This window comes from Panthera leo, chromosome C1 (genome assembly GCF_018350215.1).
Source record: "Panthera leo isolate Ple1 chromosome C1, P.leo_Ple1_pat1.1, whole genome shotgun sequence".
Lineage (NCBI taxonomy): Eukaryota > Metazoa > Chordata > Mammalia > Carnivora > Felidae > Panthera > Panthera leo.
In genome coordinates this window covers 121,046,256-121,068,140 of record NC_056686.1, presented here as the reverse complement: position 1 = coordinate 121,068,140, position 21,885 = coordinate 121,046,256, and the positions used below count along the sequence as shown (strand labels likewise).

The window sequence follows — 21,885 nt, the reverse complement described above, 5'->3', positions numbered from 1 at the left end:
ACAAGTAGATCTGTGTAAATAACATCAAATTAAGTTATTCAGTCTGAAAAAAAAATAGCACCAGATGGAAACTCAAGTCTAAATGAAGGAAAGAAAGGTGCCAAAAATGGTAAATATGTGAGGAAAATAAAAATGTCTTCTAGTTTTTTTTATATATATTCTAAAAGGTAATTGATAATTTAAGTAAATCAAAACTATCAAACTAAAAGGCTTGTACACAGCCAAAGAAATAGTGAAGAAAATTGAAAAGCCGGCCTATGTAATGGAAGAATATATTTGCAAATCATATATCTGACTAGGAGTTAAGTCTAAAATATATAATGATCTCATATATCTCAATAGCAAAATAAAACAAAAACAAAAAAATCTAATAATCTCATTTAAAAATGGACAAAGGACCTGAATAGACATTTTTCCAAAGAAGATATTCAAATAGCCAACAGGTATATGAGAAGATGCTCGGCATCACTAATCATTAGGGAAATTCAGTCAAAACCACAATGACCCTTATACTTGTTAGAATGGCTATTATCAAAAAGACAAGAGATAAATAGAATCAGGGCGATGGAGAAAGGGAATCCTGTGCACTGTGGTAGGAATGTATATTGGTACAGTCACTGTGGAAAACAGTATGGCAGATATAAATTAAAACTTCTGTATGATCTAGCAATTCAACCTCTGGGTATGTATCTCAAGGAAACGAAATCATTATTCAAAGGCCTCTTTGTCAGCCCATGTTCATTGCAGCATCATTTACAATAGCCAAAACACGGGGTAAATATGTCCATCAGTGGATGGATGGATAAAAAATGTCACACACACACACACACACCACACTGGAATAACTATTCAGCCATAAAAAATGAAGAAATCCTACAATTTGTGACAACGGGGAGGGAACTTGAGGGCATTTATTCTAAATGAGGTGAGTCAGATGGAGAAAGACAAATACATTATGATCTCACTTGTATGTGTATTGAAAAAAAAAACTTAGAGAAAAAGAGATTGTTTGCAAAGGGGAGGGTGTGGGTGGGAGTGGGGAAACCGGGTGAAGGTGGTTAAAAGATACAAACTTCCAGTTACAAGATAAATAAGTTCTGGGGAAGTAATGTACAACATAATTATGATAGTTAACAATACTTTATTGTATATTTGAAAGTTGCTAAGAGAATAAATCTTAAAAGTTCTTATCACAAGGAGAAAAAATGCAGTTACGTGGGGTAATGGATATTAACTAAACTTGTGGTAACCACTTCATAATATATACATATATGAAGTCATTATGTTGTATACCTTAAACTTATACAATGTTATATGTCAATTATATCTCAATAAAACTGGATAAAAAGGAATAAATTTTATAATTTCTACAATCTCCAGAGAGTGGAGAAGGAAGGAAACTTTTCAGTTCATTTTGTAAGCATAGTATAATCCTCTTACCAAAATGAGGCAAGGCCATATGAGAGAACACTTTAGACTGATGTCTCATGCACGTATATACAAAAAATTCCTTAAACATATTAACATATCAACTGTGGCAATATAGAGAATTGTGCACTGTGACTAAGTGGGGTTTATTTTGGTAATTTATGATTGGTTTAATACTGAAAAACAATCAGTGTAATTCATTATTTTAATGGAAGGAAAGAATTAAAATAAACAGTTATCTCAATAGATGAAAAAAACCAGTTGACAAAATTCATCACTCATTCATGATAACTTCAACATAAATGAATAGAAAAAAAATTTTCAATTTGATAAAGGATACCCACAAAATACCCCAATAAATAGACTCTATGGTAAAACATTTTCCTTAGTTATCTTAATACCAGCAATAAGGTAAGGATATACATTCTCACTCTGTTATTCAAACTTTATTAGAGATTCTAACCAGAGTAACTTGGTGAGGAACAAATATCATGGTGATTGGCAAGGAAGAAGTAAAATTCTATTTGTGGATGGCATTATTGCATAAATAAAAAGTAAGAAATCTACAAAAAAAGACTAGAATGGGTCACAATTCACAAATCAGTGTACCAGTTTAAATTATTTGTTCAATTTCCTGATTTTTATCATTTTACTATAAATAAATGTGAGTATATAGGATACTGTAATTTTCTTGAACACTTACTGAATTATTTAGGGGTAAATGGATATAATGACTCAAAATTTCTGTTAAATTGTTTAGAAAAAGTATATTTTTAACATTCAATTGATTTTGAAAATATATATTTTTTTGCCTTCTTTTCAAATGGTTTAAGAACAGGAGAGAGATATAATAATAAAGCAAATAGAACAAAATAGAAATTAATGAGGGATATGTCTAAAGGCTGTGCAAATGTTTCTTGAACTGGTCTTTTAACTTCTCTGTAAGATTGTATTTTTTTTCAAAATAAAGATTTGGGAAGCATCAAAATGTGTTTCTAGATTCAGAGTATTACAGTGGGAAAAATGCCACTAAAATCTTTAAAACATTAAATACATAAGGATAAATTTAACAAATAGCATGCAAAATCCTCATATTGAAAACTACATTTTTGAAAGGCATTAAGGATGACCTAAATAAATAAAAGATATGCCACATGTTTGAGCTGAAAGGCTTAATATTGTAGATGGCATCCTACTCAAAGTGAACTGTAGTTTCTTTTTTTTTTTTTTTAACATTTTATTTATTTTTGAGACAGGGAGAGACAGAGCATGAACGGGGGAGGGGCAGAGAGAGAGGGGGAGACAGACTGAAACAGGCTCCAGGCTCTGAGCTGTCAGCACAGAGCCTGACGCGGGGCTCGAACTCACAGACTATGAGATCATGACCTGAGCTGAAGTCGGACGCTCAACCGACTGAGCCACCCAGGCGCCCCTGTAGTTTCAATACAATACAAATTCCCAGCAGATTGATCAATTGATCTAGTAGAAACAGATAAGCTGTTTCTTAATGTATATGGAAGTGTAAAAGACCCAATGAGCTATACAATCTTGTTAAAAAAACCAACAGTGCTGGAGAAGTTGCCCTACTGGATTTCAGGATTAACTGGAAGCCACAGAAACTGAGAGATTATAGTGGAGGCATAAGGACACACAAACAGATCAACTGAATTGACTGTTAAGAGTTTCCGGAAATAGATTTCCTATTTATATGATCAATCGATTTTTATCAGAGGTGCCAAAACAATCCAAAGGGGGAAGATGATTCTGGAACAATCAATAACCAAAGGAAAAATACAGTGGTATTTAACATCATGTACCATATTCTAAAATTAATTTGAGATAAATTGCAGTCCTAAATCTAAGAGATAATACTGTCAATCTTCTAGATAAAAATATGAGATATAATTAGTTATACCGAAGAGGCAAAAAGTCATTAATCATAAAAGAAAAAATAATACATTAGGCATCATCAAACTTAGAAAGTTCTCAACAAAGTCACCATTAAGAAACAGCCACAGGGGTGCCTAAGTGGCTGAGTGGCCTCTGACTCTTGGTTCTGGCACAGGTTTGTGAGATGAAGCCCCACATAGGGCTCTGCACTGAGAGCTGCTTGGGACTCTTTCTCTCCCTCTCTGCCCCTCTGCTTCTCTCTCTTTCTCTCTTTCTCTCTCTCTCTCTCAAATAAATATAAAAAAGAAAAGAAAGAGAAACAGCCACAGAATAGGAGAAAATATTTTGCAAAATGTGTTATCACACAAATATATGCATCTCAATAATGAAAAGACAGACCAATTAAAAAGATCAAAATGTGAACAGAAATGTATAAGGAAGTAATAAATTCATGAAGAAGTATTCAACATTATTAGACATTAGGAAAATATAGATTAAATCATAATAAAATAGCACTACATACCATTAGAATGACTAAAATTAAAACAACAAAAAGGTGACATTAACTATTGAGGAGGATGTAGAAAATTTCAGTTCTTATTCTTTTTCTTTTTTTTTTTTGCCATTATTAGTCTTTTTTGGTTTTGTTTTTTTTAATTTTTTTTTAATTTACATCCAAATTAGCGTACAGTGCAACATGATTTCAGGAGTAGATTCTTTAATGCCCCTTACCCATTAGGCCCATCCCCCCCCACAACCCCTCCAGTAACCCTCAGTTTGTTCTCCATATTTATGAGTCTCCCTGTTTTTATATTACTTTTGCTTCCCTTCCCTTATGTTCATCTGTTTTGTCTCTTAAAGTCCTCATATGAGTGAAGTCATATGATTTTTGTCTTTCTCTGACTAATTTCACTTAGCATAATACCCTCCAGTTCCATCCATGTAGTTGCAAATGGCAAAATTTCCTTCTTTTTGATTGCCGAGTAATACTCCATTGTGTATGTGTGTGTGTATATATATATATATATATATATATATATATACACACACCACATCTTCTTTATCCATTCATCCATCGATGGACATTTGGGCTCTTTCCATACTTTGGCTATTTTCCATAGCACTGCTATAAGAACATTGGGGTGCATGTGGCCCTTTGAAACAGCACACCTGTATCCCTTGGATAAATACCTAGTAGTGCAATTGCTGGGGTGTAGGGTAGTTCTATTTTTAATTTTTTGAGGAACCTCCATACTGTTTTCCAGAGTGGCTGCACCAGCTTGCATTCCCACCAACAATGCAAAAGGGATCCTCTTTCTCTGCATCCTCGCCAACATCTATTGTTGGCCTGAGTTGTTAATGTTAGCCATTCTGACAGGTGTAAGGAGATATCTCATTGTGGTTTTGATTTGTATTTCCCTGATGATGAGCGATGTTGAGCATTTTTCCATGTGTCGGTTGGCCATCTGGATGTCTTCTTTGGAGAAGCATCTATTCATGTCTTTTGCCCATTTGTTTACTGGATTATTTGTTTTTTGGGTGTTGAGTTTAAGTTCTTTATAGATTTTGGATACTAATCCTTTATCCGATATGTCATTTGCAAATATCTTCTCCCATTCTGTTGGTTGCCTTTTAGTTTTGATGATTGTTTCCTTCGCTGTGCAGAAGCTTTTTATTTTGATGAGGTCCAGTAGTTCATTTTTGCTTTTGTTTTCCTTGCCTCCGGAGACGTGGTAAGAAGTTGCTGTGGCCAAGATCAAAGAGGTTTTTGCCTGCTTTCTCCTCGAGGATTTTGATGGCTTCTTGTCTTACATTTAGGTCTTTCATCCATTTTGAGTTTATTTTTGTGTGTTGTGTAAGAAAGTGGTCCAGCTTCATTCTTCTGCATGTTGCTGTCCAGTTTTCACAGCACCACTTGCTGAAGAGACTGTATTAATTCCATTGGATATTCTTCCCTGCTTTGTCAAACATTAGTTGGCCCTACATTTGTGGGTTCATTTCTTGGTTCTCTATTCTGTTCCATTGATCTGAGTGTCTATTCTTGTGCCAGTTCCATACTGTCTTGATGATTACAGCTTTGTAGTATAGCTTGAAGTCCGGGATTGTGATGCCTCCTGCTTTGGTTTTCTTTTTCAAGATTGCTTTGGCTATTTGGGGTCTTTTCTGGTTCCATGCAAATTTTAGGATTATTTGTTCTAGCTCTGTGAAGAATGCTGGTGTTATTTTGATAGGGATTGCATTGAATATGTAGATTGTTTTGGGTAGTATCGACATTTTAACAATATTTGTTCTTCCTATCCATGTGCATGGAATCTTTCTCCATTTTTTTGTATCTTCAATTTCTTTCATAAGCTTTCTACAGTTTTCAGTGTATAGATTTTTCACCTCTTTGGTTAGATTTATTCCTAGGTATTTAATGGTTTAGTTCTTATTCTTCATGAGAAGAAGTGTAAGATGATACAGCTACTTTAAAAAATGATTTTGCAAGTTCAAGTAAAATTAAATGTACATATATAAACATATATATATTATAGTGTATATTATGTACATGAATGAAGGTGTGTATATGAGTGTGTGTGTGTGTACCCATGCGCGCGCGCACACACACACACACACACACACACACACACACACACATACATCCAATAGCTCCATTCCTAGATATTTGGACAAGAAATAAAAACCTGTGTCCACCAAAGGATGTGTAAAAAAAACAACTTTAGAGATGATTCATTTATCGTAGCTAAAAACTAGAAGCTATCAAATTATCCATTAACAAGGAATAGATAAACAAAATGTGCCATATCTGCACAACAGAATTCTGCTTGAAAATTCAAAAAGAAACAGAATACTGATATGCCCAAAAAATATGAGTGAATCTCAAAAACATAGTGTGACAAAAGTCCCACTTAGAAGAATATATAATATATAATTTCTGTAATCTGAACTTCTAACACAGGTGAAATTAATGGGGAAAGAGTTCAGAAGAGTGACCACCTTTTTGGAACCTCTAGGAAGGAGCACAAGAGAATGTGTGAGGAAGTGAAAAGACCTTGTATCTTTATGGGAAGTAAATATATTTGTTAAAACTCATCGCTTATACTGGAGATCTGTACATTTCACTATATGCAAATTATACTCCAATATTTTTAAAACGTAATTTTTAAATGGTCTATAAAAGAGAAAAGAGGAAGAAACTTACCTTTGGAGTGATGAGCATAGATGTGTAGATTAAGTTCGATGCATCAACCATGTACTTACTGGCTTTGGCTAATGTTCTTTACATATAGCTTATATTTATTAGAAATATTTCAATCAGCCTCTTTCATCTGATTAGCTTATAGAAAGACTAAGATCTCACCATTCATTTGTTAAAGTGTTCTAGATGATTTCTTATTCAGCTGATTGCTAAATGATTTAGAAATTGGCATGTGTATATTCTAGTTAGAGAAAGCGTGTCATCTTTTCTATATAATGATAAGCTATATAGGCAATGTCAAGAATGTATCAAAATGCTTCAATAGAAAATAGATATAGGAACTGTATCATACTGATTTGGTACCTTATTGATATTCTATTTCTCATCCATCTATGGAGTTAAATAAAGGTTTTACTCTCTGCTGGAACTGAAATAAGACAAATGCATGTCAAACTTTAGACTTTCGTGAATTCTAAAAAAATTAGTAATGCTTTGGGGTGCCTGGGTTCAATTGGTTAAGTATCTAACTCTTCATTTGGGCTCATGTCCTGATCTCACACTTCGGGAGACTGAGCCCTGCGTTGGGCTCCACACTGACAGCACAGTACCTGCTTGGGATTCTGGCGGTCTCTCTCTCTCTCTCTCTCTCTCTCTCTCTCTCTGTGCCCCTTTCCCATTTTCACTGTTGCTCTCTCTCTCAAATAAACAAATAAATAAACAAACATTACAAAAATTTTAATAAATAAACATAAAAAGGGGCATTGATATATTTTTGTGTGTGTGTCTATGTTTTATAGATAGCAAGGTGCAAGAGGTGCAAATAGAAAATCAAGGAATAATTTAGTTAGATGTTTCCTCAATATCCACATGTAGAAAAATCTATTAATAAATAAAAACAGGCCCTGAAAATAGAAAGTGATTGATTTTAATGTAATAATAATATGGCTTTAAAAGAGAAAACTGGTAAAAAAAAATTATAAATAATTATTAATAACAATTTAACGTGAATACTTCTGCATATTGATAAAATTTATAATATATTATGATTTTATTTTCTTCATTTAAATACCTTTAGTATAGACTGTTCTAGAATACAAGATTTTCATAAATTACTGTATGTAAAGAGTACTAATAAAATTTATTTTATCTACACATATTTAACTTGAGATTAATCTAGTTTTGCTCTGTGAAATAATGACCTCAGTTCTGATCATTTGCAAGATAATTTTAATGGAACATAAAATTTTGCCATTTCAAATTTTTAATTCTTTTTCCTTAAGAAAAGAAAATGACTATGAAGGAGAGTGCATTGAATGTTAAAAGAACATCTACCTTTTCATTTCATTGTTGGCAGTTAGCCCAGTTCTTTTGAAGGACTTAATAATTTTGTTTCCTGATGATGCCTAGAGGTGAAAAGAGACAGTGCCTAGTGGTTCAAAACAGTTTGAATGAGGTAATCAAACAGCACTGGAAAATGATCTTCTATCCGTGGTGACATACTACTGGGAATTCTAAAGGAGTTCACCAAAGAAAAGATTTTATAATTAAATTATCATTTAATCCCAATTCTGTACTTATTCATTCATTTTAAGTCAGTAGTGACAATGGGATCTCTCATGGTATTTCATCAGTTGAAGAGAGAAAAAAAAATAATACCTTAAGGATAATGTGTAAAAGAAGTTAAATTGATGCATGCACATTTTGGTGTTTAGATGCTTCATGGAGTTCATTGTTTCTTTTCAGAAATATGAGATGACATCAGATACGTGGCTCTCCAAACAGGTACGGCACAGGAGGTTGCTTTATGTTGCATTTCGGCCATTGTGCTCATTCTATTTACCCAGTGGCTGTATAATAATTTTCTCTCAAAAGTTATCTCAGTAATATGACATTAAGGCTTTGCTATGTTTGGCTAAGTAAGTCTTTTCCATTAAAATATTTATGGCTTGGCCTTTCTGTGACATCATTTATGAAAAGGCTACTTCCTTTTTTTTTTTTTTTTTTCAAGAAGGTAAGTTACAGAGTAACTACTAGGATCCGTTTTCAGGATCATTCATATAAGTAAACTTTTGTGTAGATGAAAGAGGAAAAAGTTGTGACCCATTAAAGCTGGAAATTGTCAGTATTGTTCAAATTTCCCAGAAGATTGACCAAACCTCCACATATATTGGGTATGTGGACATTGTTTAGATAGATGCTTCTTTCCTTAGATGTATCCTAGATCATGATGCTAGTTTGTGACATACTTGGGGCTGGAATCCAGACCACAATAGAATAACTACTAAATGTCCCCACAACATGGTCTCATACCAGACATTTCAGAAGGAAACACAAGCAGAGTATCCAAATATGGCTGAACCCATTTTACTACTGACTCCATTACTGTTTTTTTCTTTTCTTTTCTTCCCTTTTTTTTCGCAAAAGGAAGTGTTTTGTTTGGTTTGCTTTTGATTTTTGTTCTTTGCAGTGATCTTTTATATTCTCTCCTGAAGTGTCATACACATCTATGGTTTCAGTGACCACCCAGGTATTGAGACCTCTAGATGTATAGCCCTGGGCAGCTCACTTGGCTGAGTTCTCAAACATCCAAATTCATGCTTGAAAACTTCTCCTAAGTCTGTAAAAGTAACTGCACACTCCACAGGTCCACAGTGGACATATTCCCCTTCTAGTGACTATATGCATTCTTTTCATCATAGGAGTCAAGGACATAATTACCCATCCAGCTATTAAAAATTGGAAACCTAGCAGTCATTCTTAAACTTTTTCCCATTCTTTTCTGCACATATTATTCATCACCAATTTCTTCAATTTTACATCAGAAGATCTCAAGTCAATTTACTTTACTCCAATTCACAAATAGCATCCAGGATCAATCTGCTGGTACTGCAGCACCTCTCTCACTGCTAAACACTCAACCCCTCGGGCACATGCCAGTCTGTTCGCCACACTGCAGGCTGGCTGAGGGACCTGTGCACAGCATGCATTTTGGTGCCTCTAGCCACGTCACTGTCACACTCCCACTCTCACAACTGGAATGATTCTTGTTGATTCCTTCTCCATTGTGGCACATTAGCACTCATACTACAAGGTTTGGTATGAACCTTTCCTCTGAACAGAATTCTCTCAACTACTTTCTTTTGTGAAGCCTGATCATTTTTCAAACCTCAGCTTAAATCACCCACTTAAAAAATCACCTCCTCCAACCACCATAACCAAATCCCATTTCTTAATAAGAGTTATTTGAAAGTCAAGTGTAATCTTTTTTGTGATACTTACACAATTATTTCTGTGAACTTTTTTCTAAATTCACAAGGGCAGGAGGAATATTCATCTTTTGTTTCCCATTATAAACTAAATGCCTAATACAGAGTCTGGGTATAACAAAATTTCCATAAATACTTGGTGAATAAATAAAGAAAAAGAAGGTCTGTAAATAAGCTAAAACTTTTCTTGTTTGAAGCCTAGGCATACCAAATCTACAGCTAGATAGATAAATAGATATTAATATGGACTACTTAATCTTCATGAAATTGGAGGAAAAAACCCAACTTTGGTCTTATAGTCAGTAATGGACTTTCTTAAGTTAGATACTGAAAATAATAACAATGAGAAACAACATCATAATGGATATTGATATATTCTGAATTGTACTGTATTATTAAACCTATTTTGCTATCATTTTTATTGCCAGTGACATTCATAATAGTCTGACATGTATCAACATAATGTATGCTCTTTTGGAATTATGTTATCTACATTTTAAATCCAAAATTTATGAATGTTTAATAGAAACTTTTTTTAAAGCAAAGAAACTAGTTATCAATTATTCAGTAAAAAAAATGCAGGTGGTAGTTTGTCACAGTTGAGGTTTTCTCTAGAAGTTCTTAGGGAATTTTATAAAATATTTAAAATTTGATGAAATTTAAAGTATGAGACTGATAGTATTGAGATGAACCAAATTTCTAAGACAACTAGGAATTAAGTATAATCATCATATGCTCACTTTCTGGATAGTAGGAAGAACAGAGAGAATGTGGCCTGGCTTTCAAGAGGCTTGTGATAACCCATGTACAAAACTATTGGTCAAGAAATAGAGTTTGGTATCCCCAATCCATTGTTCTGTGTGTCATAAACATTGACTTGCTTACAATCGTAAAAGTAGACAGTGAAATTGGCTCCATTTCCATTATTTGATTCTAGGAAAAGGTTGGCATAGAGCCCTATTTATATGTAGATATTGCCTCATGGTGAAGGGTTTTAAGCCCAGCAATGCATTTAGGAATATAGTATCCATCTGCTCCTTTGCTGAACCATTTATAAGACATTAGAATTGGAAAGGGCTTGGGGGGGTGGGGTAGACAAATATAAAAAGGAGAATTCTCAGATAATCCTGTACCTTAAAAAGGCAATTTACTTTTGGAGCAAATCACAAGGAGAGAATAGGGAAGGAGCTGATAAGTTGGAGCAAATGTGGATAGAATGATATATATATATAACAAATATTTTGCCTGTTGTAAACATGCATTCATCTATCCAATTATGAGCTGGACACCTACTGGGTCCTAGGCAATAAAGCTAAAAAGATAAAATTATAAACTTAGTTTAATTATTACTTGCCTAGTGAAAGAAGCCAACCATATAATAGAATGCATTGAATGTCATGATAGAGATAAATACAGTGTAATTGTTAGAATCTCTAAGGAGAGATTTCTTAACTACGAGACACTCTCTAACCAGGGAAATTTGGCAATGGTTTCTGTTCCTTGAGTTTAAGAAAAAAAAAAAGTAAGATTCAATACAAAAAGCAAAGCAAAAAAGTTGTTCCAAGCAGAAGATGTTTCATGTACAAAGACAAAAGAGAGAGATTCCAGAGGGCAAGAGAGGGAACCTACAGAATTATTGACTCTATCATAGTTGAAAGATGTGATTCACTCAGGTATCTTGTCAGTATTTATTATATACCTAGCAATGCAATGTTTTCATCCTTGAACTGTATATTCCTTCAGTTTTACATTTTTACATATGTCATATATTTTCATGAGTGTCCATGAAGTAGAGAAGAAAAATATTAGCCTTATATCTCTATCAAGGGATATTCTCACTAATAAAGCTGAAACCAGACTCTTGAGATTATGAAAATAGTTACTAATTTACTTATTCAAGTAAAATAAGTAAATAATTATTAAGCACAATTTATGTAACAGTCATTATCTAGGTGCTGGAGGTAGAGCAGTGAAGAATTCAAGGGTCCTCTCTCATGGAGTTTACATTCCTGAGGAACTTCACCTACTTGCCTATCTACTTGCCCACCTGCATACATACACGCATATACAAAAAAAATGCATACCTACCTGCAATAAAATATGTTGGATACTGTTAGGTACTATGGAAAAAAAAAAAACAAAACCAGAAGTAGGTAAAAAGAGATGAGGGATTCAGACAGAGTTGGCTGATCTGGCTTCTAAGATCACCCTCTGTATGGGGTAATGGGAAAACACCTCACTGTTAAGGTGATACAGAGCCAAGATATGAAAGAGATGAAAGAAAGAACCAGGCAGAATAAAAAGTGCAAAGGCCCTGGAGCAGGATCATGCAGAATGAGGAAGCAGGAGAATGAAAGGAGATGAGATCAGAAAGAGAGTGGAGGGCCAGATCATCTGAAAGGGTTTATAGGGTTTAAAGGGTTTAAAGACCTGCAAAAAAAGTAACCATAGCAAAAGTCTTTCTTTTACCGGATGTATAATCACTGTCACTAATCCAACAGAAAAGAACTGAATGTTTTTCAGACAATTTTCTTAATGTTTCCCCTGGAGCAAAAGGAAAGCAGTCTATATGCATAGCTTCCATCATTTAATTTTCAGAAAATAATTCTATTGATGTAACATGCCACTTAGAGCTTAATTAAAAAATCATCAAATGGGCATTTGTATTTGTGTATTTTTGAGGGGGTGAACAATGAAGATGGGAAGTTTGAATTAAATGATTTTCAATGGATTCCTTCCAATTTTGCAGCCTTTTAATTTCAGCGTTTCAGTACATTTATATATGCATCAACAGAAATGTATGTTCAAGTAACTAGAGTGGCTGGGTGAAATATTTCAGAAAAAAATATATTAGATACTGTTTGGTTTTTGTAAGCCAGTCATTAAAGAATTTGTTCTGGTAGAGTCAAAACAAAGAGACAGAAAGGGCATTGATGGTGCTTCCAGGGAGTGGGGTAGGGAGGAATGGGAAGTTACTGTTTAACGGACACAGTTTCTAGTTGGGACACATGAAAATTTTCTGAAGATAGATGGTGGTGGTGCATTCACATTATTTTTAAAATAATTTGACCGTTTTGCAAACAAAAGTCCAATACCATCTTGATGTCATCACGTGCACTTCTGTTTTTAGAATGAGGAGCCAGTGTTTTCTAGAGACGGCAGCACATTCTTTATGACAGTTCCTGTTAAGCAAGGGGGCCGTGGAGAATTTCACCACATAGCGATGTTTCTTGTCCAGGTACGTGCTGGCTCCTTTCTGTGTTTGGTTTCATTGCTGTCATACTCACGAAGGTACAATTCTTAGGGCATATTCTGAACCTACAGTTAATGCCTGTGAAATCCAGGCATACATTTAACCCAAGGACTAAGTTCTAGAAAGAGGATCCCCCTCCATAACTATAAATTCAAACTGTACTTTCCCATATAATAGTCTCAACACTCAAGAGAATTTAGTGAGCCATAATATATGCTAAGAGACTTGGGCCTTGGATTAGAGAGAATTGAATACATGAAAATTACCAACCCCTACTTTCAGAGATTGGAGGACAATTTAGAGAAAATTTTTCATTCAACAAATATGTATATTCCCTATTTTGTGTAAGCACTATTTTCAAGGTGCTATAAATGTTTTAAATATTTGAAGCAAGCTAATTTCTGGGGCACCTGGGGGGCTCAGTTGGTTAAGTGTCTGACTCTTGCTTTAGGCTTAGGTCAGGATCTCACCGTTCATAAGTTTAAGCCCTAGGTTGGGCTCCACACTGTCAGTTGCAGCATCAGAATACTTGGTATTCTCTTTCTTTCTCTCTCTGGCCCTCCCCCTCGGATGTGCTCAGTTTCTCTCTTTCAAAATACGTAAACGTAAATGAATGAATGAATGAATGAATGAGTGAATAAATAAATAAGTGCTTGAAGCACACTAAATGTCCATCAAAAACTGAATAGTTGAATACTTTATGATAACCCCCCACAAGGAAATACAATGCATATTTGAAAAACCAGGATAAAATGTATTGTCAGTGACACAGAGTCTGTGCTATATTTTTATAGACTTTCCAATAAAAATAAGGAAAGGGTTATTTTTCTTTTAAATTCCAAATGAGTTAGCAGACCATACAGTTTTATCCAATTATTTAAAAATGGGAGAATTCACAAATGGTTTAAATGTGACAAGGTTAATGAGTCAATTTGAATGTAATGGTCAATAACAAACATTCAGGAGAACTGGTTTCCTTCAAAATCAAATAAATAAACATCCTAGTCTCAGGCAAAAGATAATTTACAAAGGCAAAGGATGTGGATAAATTGCAATCCTCTATGAGAGTTTACAAACAAACTAGCCAAAAATCAATTTCACACTTACAAAATATAGAGTAAATATAAATGTGCCAAAAGATCCCTAAACAACCTGGCTACATTTATGTTGTTAGAACCTTCACAAGCCTTGTGCAAATTCTCAAACTTTTATCATAATCTATATACATATTTATGTGCAGCAGCTCAGTGCCTTGAATTCTCAAAATCTTATGTCGGTAGTTTAAAATTTAACACATGTCTAAGTTCTGTACCTATTAAAACAACTGCCATGACTTTAATTTGAATTAAAGCCAAAATAAGTAATTTGGAACATATATAATTTTCACAATAAAGATGTGGATTAATTTTCATAGTATATCATTTAAGTTGGAAAATAGGTTATAGACTAAGCTATAATATCTCATTTATGTTTGAAATAAATGTATCTATATATGCCTAAACTTTTTGATGATTTTATATGTATTAAAATGATTATATCAGACAGCACTAAGGGGGCTATTTTTTTTTTTTATGTAAACTGGAAGAAGTTTCACTAGCAAATTATTCTACCTGATTAACTTTTGCTAGCTAATTATAAATTTTGTTATCATAAATACTAGATCTTTTGGTCAAAAATAATATATCACACTATAAGTGTGGGTGCGGGGCTCAAACCCACTAAACGCAAATGTTAACACTGTGACATTTTATTAAATTTTTAATGTTTATTTTTGGGAAGGAAAGAGAGACAGAGAAGCAAGGGAGAAGCAGAGAAAAAAAGGGAGACACAGAATCTGAAGCAGGCTCCAGGCTCCGAGCTGTCAGCAATAGAGCCTGATGCGGGGCTTGAACTCACAAACCTCGAGATCATGACCTGAGCTAAAGTCAGACACTCAACTGACTGAGCCACCCAGGCACCCCATTTTATTAAATTTTTAAACCACAGTATTTTATATTCACAAAACTATGTGAAAACCCAGGTTGTCCAAATTGCATACAAATTGTAAATACAGCAAATGATAGGGGAAGATGTATAATACACCATTATATATACAATTCCAAGAAGACAATCTATTTAACAAATTAAGGAGAGAAATAGTGTCTTTTAAAAAGTGTTGGATTGGAAGGGAATGGGAGGTGCTAATGCTGGCCTGTAGGAATTGAGACATTTATGAACCAACAGAAGTTTCTTTATAAGCCTTGGAAAGAAATACCTTCTTCCCCCAATCAAAACAGCCTGACATGTAGTCTAATTCATTATTCCTGAAGTGTTCAGAACAACTTCATAGAGTAGATGTGTTTACTTTGTTCCTCTTCTATATGAAGATTATAACAAAGCTTTCATTGAAGTAGAAAAGATTTTGATCTATTCCGGTTGCAGTTCAGAGAATTTGTGGCTTGCCTCAGTGAGAAATAAACATGACTGCACTATTATTTATGGATGTTTTGGCAATGTGGATAAAATTAATCTACTTTGTTAATGAGTTAGAGGTCAGTGGTTAGATAAATGTACGTTATACCTAAGTTTACACACAGACACAATCTTAGTAAACAGTTTGAATTCCTTTCCCTCAAAAAAAAAAGTTTTTAAAGTTTTTATTTATTTTTGAGAGAGAGAAAGAGAGAGCATGAGAAGGGGAGGGGCAGAGAGAGAGGGAGACACAGAATCTGAAGCAGGTTCCAGGCTCCAAGCTGTCAGCACAGAGCCTGATGCGGGGCTTGAACCCACTAAACGCAAGATCATGACCAGAGCTGAAGTCGGATGCTTAACCGACTGAGCCACCCAGGCGCCCCCACCTCAATTTTTTTAAATAGTTTACAAAAAAGATCTTTTAAGAATCCTCTAAGATTATGATATTGACACATATATATGCTATGAAAATCTTAGAATTCGAAGCTGAATTAACTCATTTAAAATCAAACATAGTCTCCTCACCTCACACATCACACTGTAAATAAATTTGTATATATAGGTATTTCTAATTCATTTTAACATTGAAAAATATTTAATTTTCTTTTGAATATTGCAATCAAAGCACATGTATGGATTTGTAGTATTTAAAGAATAATGTATAAGAATTCTTATATTATTTATTATATTCTTAATGTTTTAATATTAGTCTCCAATGTCATTTTAATAGCTGTTCAACATTCTGCCAAATAGGTTTAGTATACTCTATTTAAATGAATCAATTTTAATCAGCATTAAAGTTACTCTAATTTTGATACGAGAAATTACTCAGAGGTAAACATTCATATGCATAAGTATTTATTTATGATTATTACCACAAAAATATATTTTAAGATATCAGAGATAAGTAGGCAAAGTGTATGTGTACATACGTTTTTAAGTTTTGCTATGGAGTGGCAAATTGGCTCTCCAAAAATAGTGTAATAACTTAGAGTCTAAATAGTAATGCATATACCAACATTGATGACTTTTTACACTCTTTCTTCCTTGACCTACTGCCAGTGAGGAGGAATGATGAGAACAAAGTTTGACAGCCAACCAGCAGGATGAGCACCCTTTGATGCTTAGCTATATTTGAGAGCTTCCTCCCTGACTGAAAATGTATTTATCTGTATGAAGTAGCTCACTAAATGAAGTTAGTAATTTTCTCCAAACATTTTGCTCTCTTTGACAATGAGTAGGTAGATGGAAACTATTAATTGGAGACCAGGCTATAAAATTAGCCTTTCAGGCTATTTTCGTTAAGAGGGTGATGGTTGTCATTACACATATTCTCGTATTTATTTTTCTCATTTACAAAGGCATTCCTTACTAATTTCAAAAAATAAAACTAGAAAGAATTTATGTTTCCCTCCTTTTAGACAAGATTATAATTTTATGTTAACTATAGAATTTCATAGTTTAAGTTCTAATTATAAAGCATACTTTTCCCATAATGCTACATAATTTTGAGAAACAGTTCTTTAGAAGATTAATATTTAGTTGACTGGATGTAGATAGTTAACCAGTATAATTCAGTGTTTAATTCAGTGGCAATTTGTTGTAACTATATCTGTCACTATACAAAAAGCTAGTTTATATTATGGATCCTTTATGTAGTTTTGATTAACAGACCTGGAGTTCCTGCATCAAAAGTAAGATATTTGTAAACTCATATATATATGTGTACACACACATATAAACTCATACATATACACATATATGTGTGTGTGTATATATATATGTATATAAAATTTATTTCTAGATTACTTTCCATATGAATATGTGATAACAGAATTTCTCTACTTTCATAAGTTACCTTAAAGATAATATGAATAAAAATAAAAACTGGCTTTTCTAAAAATCTATAAAGTAATTGCTCTTTTGAGTAGAATATACACTGTGCAGTATTAATATCAGTTTATGTGGTTCTTGAGTCAAACAATGATGCAAAACTTCTTTCCCTCAGAACATTAGACTTGCAATTGCTTCACAAGTTTTCTCCTACCTCTCTCTCCATAGCAGTCCTCATATAGACCTTTAACTTCTGAATTGCCTTGTCTGGAACTCTAATATCCTGCATTCGCTGTAATGCAGGCTGCAGTTAAGTAAAAAGGTTTTTGCCAAAGACATGGCTACCTTTTTTCTCTCAGATATGGAGTAAGCAGAGTTTCAATCATGCTAAGTGGTTCAGATTCATAAATGAAAGGAACTGCCCTGTCATCTTCCTAAATTGTGTTAAATGAAAAATTATATATGTTGGTGAATCCATTCTCTTTCTCTACACAGCAATACAAAGTTTTGCTCATGAGAGCTGATGATTTCACTTGGAACAATTTTAAATGCCATTATTCATTACAAAAACTGTAGAAAATGGCATGCCCCCAATTCACAATTCTATCACCTAATCAACCCAATAAATTTTTTTTCATTAAATTTCACTGCTGTATCTGATTAGGACATTGTCTGAAAACAATTAGCTCACCTCGTGTGATAAATAGTAAATTATAGCATGCTATTTTAAGCACTATATCACTTATTTAGAAGCTGTAGAAATTAAACAGAATTTAATATAAGAAATTTGAATGAACAGTGTGTAATCAGGTAAAAAGCACATATATTATGAAATTTTCACTGATACCAATCTTCCAAATTTTTAAATAGAAATACAAGATTAATATTTAACTTTGCTAAGTAAGAGAAAATCTATACCAATTTGAGGAGAGGTAATCTGATTTCTAATGGTGTCTAATACCTTATTCTCAAATTTTATTTGGCAATAAAAACACTTCATCTGCATCCTAGATTTCCATCCCACTAATGAATGAAAATCATTAGTTGTATCGCCATTTAGTCTAAAATTAAAAGTGAAATATGAGTTTAAAGTACATTGCCATGTTGCCCTTGTCAAAAGTCCACTATGCTTTCATATTTATCATCATTTTTTTGTATTCTACCAAGTTAATATAATAGAGACCATGGTTGCATGGAAAGAATTATTACTGCGCAGTGAGAATGATTCTTCTTTCCTCTTTGTTCAGTTATCTTAGCTGTGATTGTCTTTGGAAAGTGGACTGAAAACTAACTGAGATACAGACACCCCTCGGGAAGATTAGTCAAGTTTCTTGATATTTATTTTGAACTCACTGTATGAGCCATCTACCATATTTTGATTTGTATTAGGATTGTTTACCTCCAGTCCAGATCAAATGTAATATGCTCGCTGATGCAATATAATCTGATATGCAGTAGTGGAGAATAGTTGAGTCTTACAACTATATCTGTAGAACTATAAAAGACAGGCTATGCTCTTATATGTGAAATGAAGTTGCACTTATTCCTCAGCCCAGATTTGCCCTCGTGGATATAAAGTGAGCAAAGCAATTACAGATGCTTGAACTGAAATCTAAAAATTGTGAGGCTGTTGTTAAGGCTTCCAACAAGAAAACTTTTGGTCCTAAGTTAGAAGAAAAATATTTTTATGCTGGATGCATCATTGAAATGAATAATGTGTAATTTTTAATATTGGGTACACGGTGTTCAGACATTGTCTCAAAGCATTGAGTTTTGCTCATGATAACTTGTACTTTTTAATTTTTTTAAGTATTTTTTAAGTTTATTAATTTGAGAGAGAGAGAGAGAGAGATTGTGAGCAGGGGAGGGGCAGAGAGAGAGGGAGAGAGAGAGAGTCCCAAGCAGGCTCTACACTGTCAGTGCAGAGCCCCATTTAGGGCTCAAACTCACGAACCATGGGATCATGACCTGAACTGAAATCAAGAGTCAAACTTAATTGTTTGCTTAACCAACTGAGCCAGCCAGGCTCCCCACTCATGATCACGTTTAATGTGGACACTCTTCTATCCTTGAATACATACCTACAAATAACAAAATTTTCTGAAAAAATGGAGAAAATATAATCAAGCTAGAAATCTTGAAACCAAGGCATCTCTAGATATGTTCAAATAATAGAGCACAATTTCTGTACCTTTCAATGTTTTGAGGTATTGTTCATCTTAAAATTGGGCACCAAAGATGCACTAAAACCTTAAGCTGTTAGTATTCTGTCCTTGGCTCATTCAAAGCAAGGTCTGATAATGACTATTGGAATCCAAAGTTATAATCAAGAAGTCATAGGTCTGGGGTGTCTGGCTGGTTCAGTTGGTTAAGTATTCTACTCTTGGATTTTTGCTCAGGTCATGATCGAACAGTTCGTGAGTTCAAGCCCTGCATGGGACTCTGCACTCACAACGCAGAGCCTTCTTGGGATTCTCTTTCTCCTTTCTCTCTGACCCTCCCCTACTAATGGCTTTCTTTCACTCTCTCTTTCAAAAATTAAATCAACCTAAAAAAAAGTGTAAGTTACACAAAGGAGGCAGAACTGCATATTTAAACTGTATTTTAAAATACTATTAACTTTATGCCAACAAATTTGAGAACCTGAATGAAATAAATAAATTCTAAAAAAAAAAAAAACATATTTAAGAAACAATGTGATTGTCCCATAATATTAAGGAAATGGAACAGCATTTTAAAACAGTGTTTTCAGGGGCACCTGGGTGACTCAGTAGGTTAAGGGTCTAATTTCAGCTCAGGGCATGATCTCGCAGTTCGTGAGTTCGAGCCCTATGTCCAGCTCTGTGCTGACAGCTCAGAGCCTGGAGCCTGCTTCAGATTGTCTGTCTCCCTCTCTCTCTCTGCCCCTCTCCTGCTTACACTCTGTATCTCTTTCTCTCTCTCTCTCAAAAATAAATGAACATTAAAAAAAATTTAAACATTTTCACATCAAGTACAGGTGGTTTTGAAAACTGGGCTCTACCAAAATTCAAGAAGCATGCACTTAAAATGTATAGAAATATATTCAAAAAGGAGAAAAAGATGGAATATTTTTTGATACATTTAATGATACAGATATCTTATAACCAAAATCAAATGAAGACAGTATGGGAAAGGACAGTTACAGGTCACTTAAGAACTTCTAAACCAAGTAGTGGCAAACTGAATTCTTCAATGGATTTTAAAAAATACTGTTATTTTTCACAGAAGAATGCTGTTTGCTTAAAATTTAAATATCTATGATATAATTCACTGCATTTTCATCTACATGAAAAAATATAATCATCTTAATAGATGCAGAAACAGCCTCCAATAAATTCCACAAATCCATGTTCAAAAACCTTACAAATTTAGGAACAAAAACAATTTCTTTATGCTGATAAAGGCATTCACCAAAAGCTTAGGTTATATAGCATAGTCTATACCGTGGAACATTAGTTACATTCCTTTTAAAATTCAACATTGAAACTTTGTATATTGACAGACGGTAAGTAGACTTAACCTGGGGATCACTTCTTAATGTGTGCAATATTGAAGCACTATGATGTACACCTGAAATTATAAGATATTTTATGTCAATTAAACCTAAAGCAAAAATAAATGAAATTAAAAAAAGTAAAAGTTAGCACTGAGACAAGGAATCACAGTGAAGTACCTTGAATATGCACAAAACCAAATATGATTTTTTTTAATACCACCTAAGAAAGAAAGAAAGAAACAAGCTTGACAGACCCATCTCTTGGAATATTGTGGTGAAGGGAAAGGTAGAAACTAGAAACTGGTGATAGAAATTAAGGACCCCCCAGGGGAAAAAATGTGTATCTATATATATACACATATATATTAGCTGTATATATATATGTGTGTGTGTGTGTATACACACACACACACACACACACACACACATACATATACATATACATATACATATAGGCTGTCAGAAAACGCGTATCTACTCCTAATGGTGTTACCTTGGGGTGCTTGAGAAACAAGTTCTTAGAGTACTAGAGATAGCATTCCTTAGGGATGCAGCTCCTTAGGGTACTAGTAATAGAAGTTTAGTGGCTCACCTAATCTTTCACCACTATTAGGCATCTATATCCTAGGAAATCCAAGATTTTTATAAAGAAGAAATATGGCTGGCAGTAGACACGCAGTTGCTATGTGAGGTAAACAGAAAGTGAGAATAAAAAAAAATATTTAATAGATAAAGCTACCCCTCTCCCAAAATCAACTATGAAGCAGAAGGATCCAGTAGTATAATACTCCCCAAATAACTAAGTATCACTAAATAAGCACTTGTAGATATGAAATTATCAAATGTGAAATTCAAAACTCAGAAAAGCCTTCAAAAAGTATAAAGAAAAGTTGTAACCCAAAAAGTAACAGATTTCAGGAAGAATATTGAAAAAAAAATAGTACAAAATCGTAAGAAACTAATGGAAAGATGACCAAGGGTAAATAAATATTGCCAAAAATATACTAGTGGTTATCAGGAAGAGAGATAAAAATAAGTAAATAAATGA

At 33.8% G+C, this 21,885-nt stretch overlaps 1 protein-coding gene across 1 annotated transcript in view; it reads left to right on the top strand.

Moving 5' to 3' along the window:
- Positions 1-21,885, top strand: part of DPP10 (dipeptidyl peptidase like 10) — a 640,702-nt gene that overhangs the window by 544,675 nt on the left and 74,142 nt on the right. The window contains exons 12-13 of the mRNA XM_042948503.1: positions 8,261-8,299; positions 12,914-13,021. Of these exons, the coding sequence (XP_042804437.1) occupies positions 8,261-8,299; positions 12,914-13,021 (147 nt within the window). The remainder of the gene's footprint in view (positions 1-8,260; positions 8,300-12,913; positions 13,022-21,885) is intronic.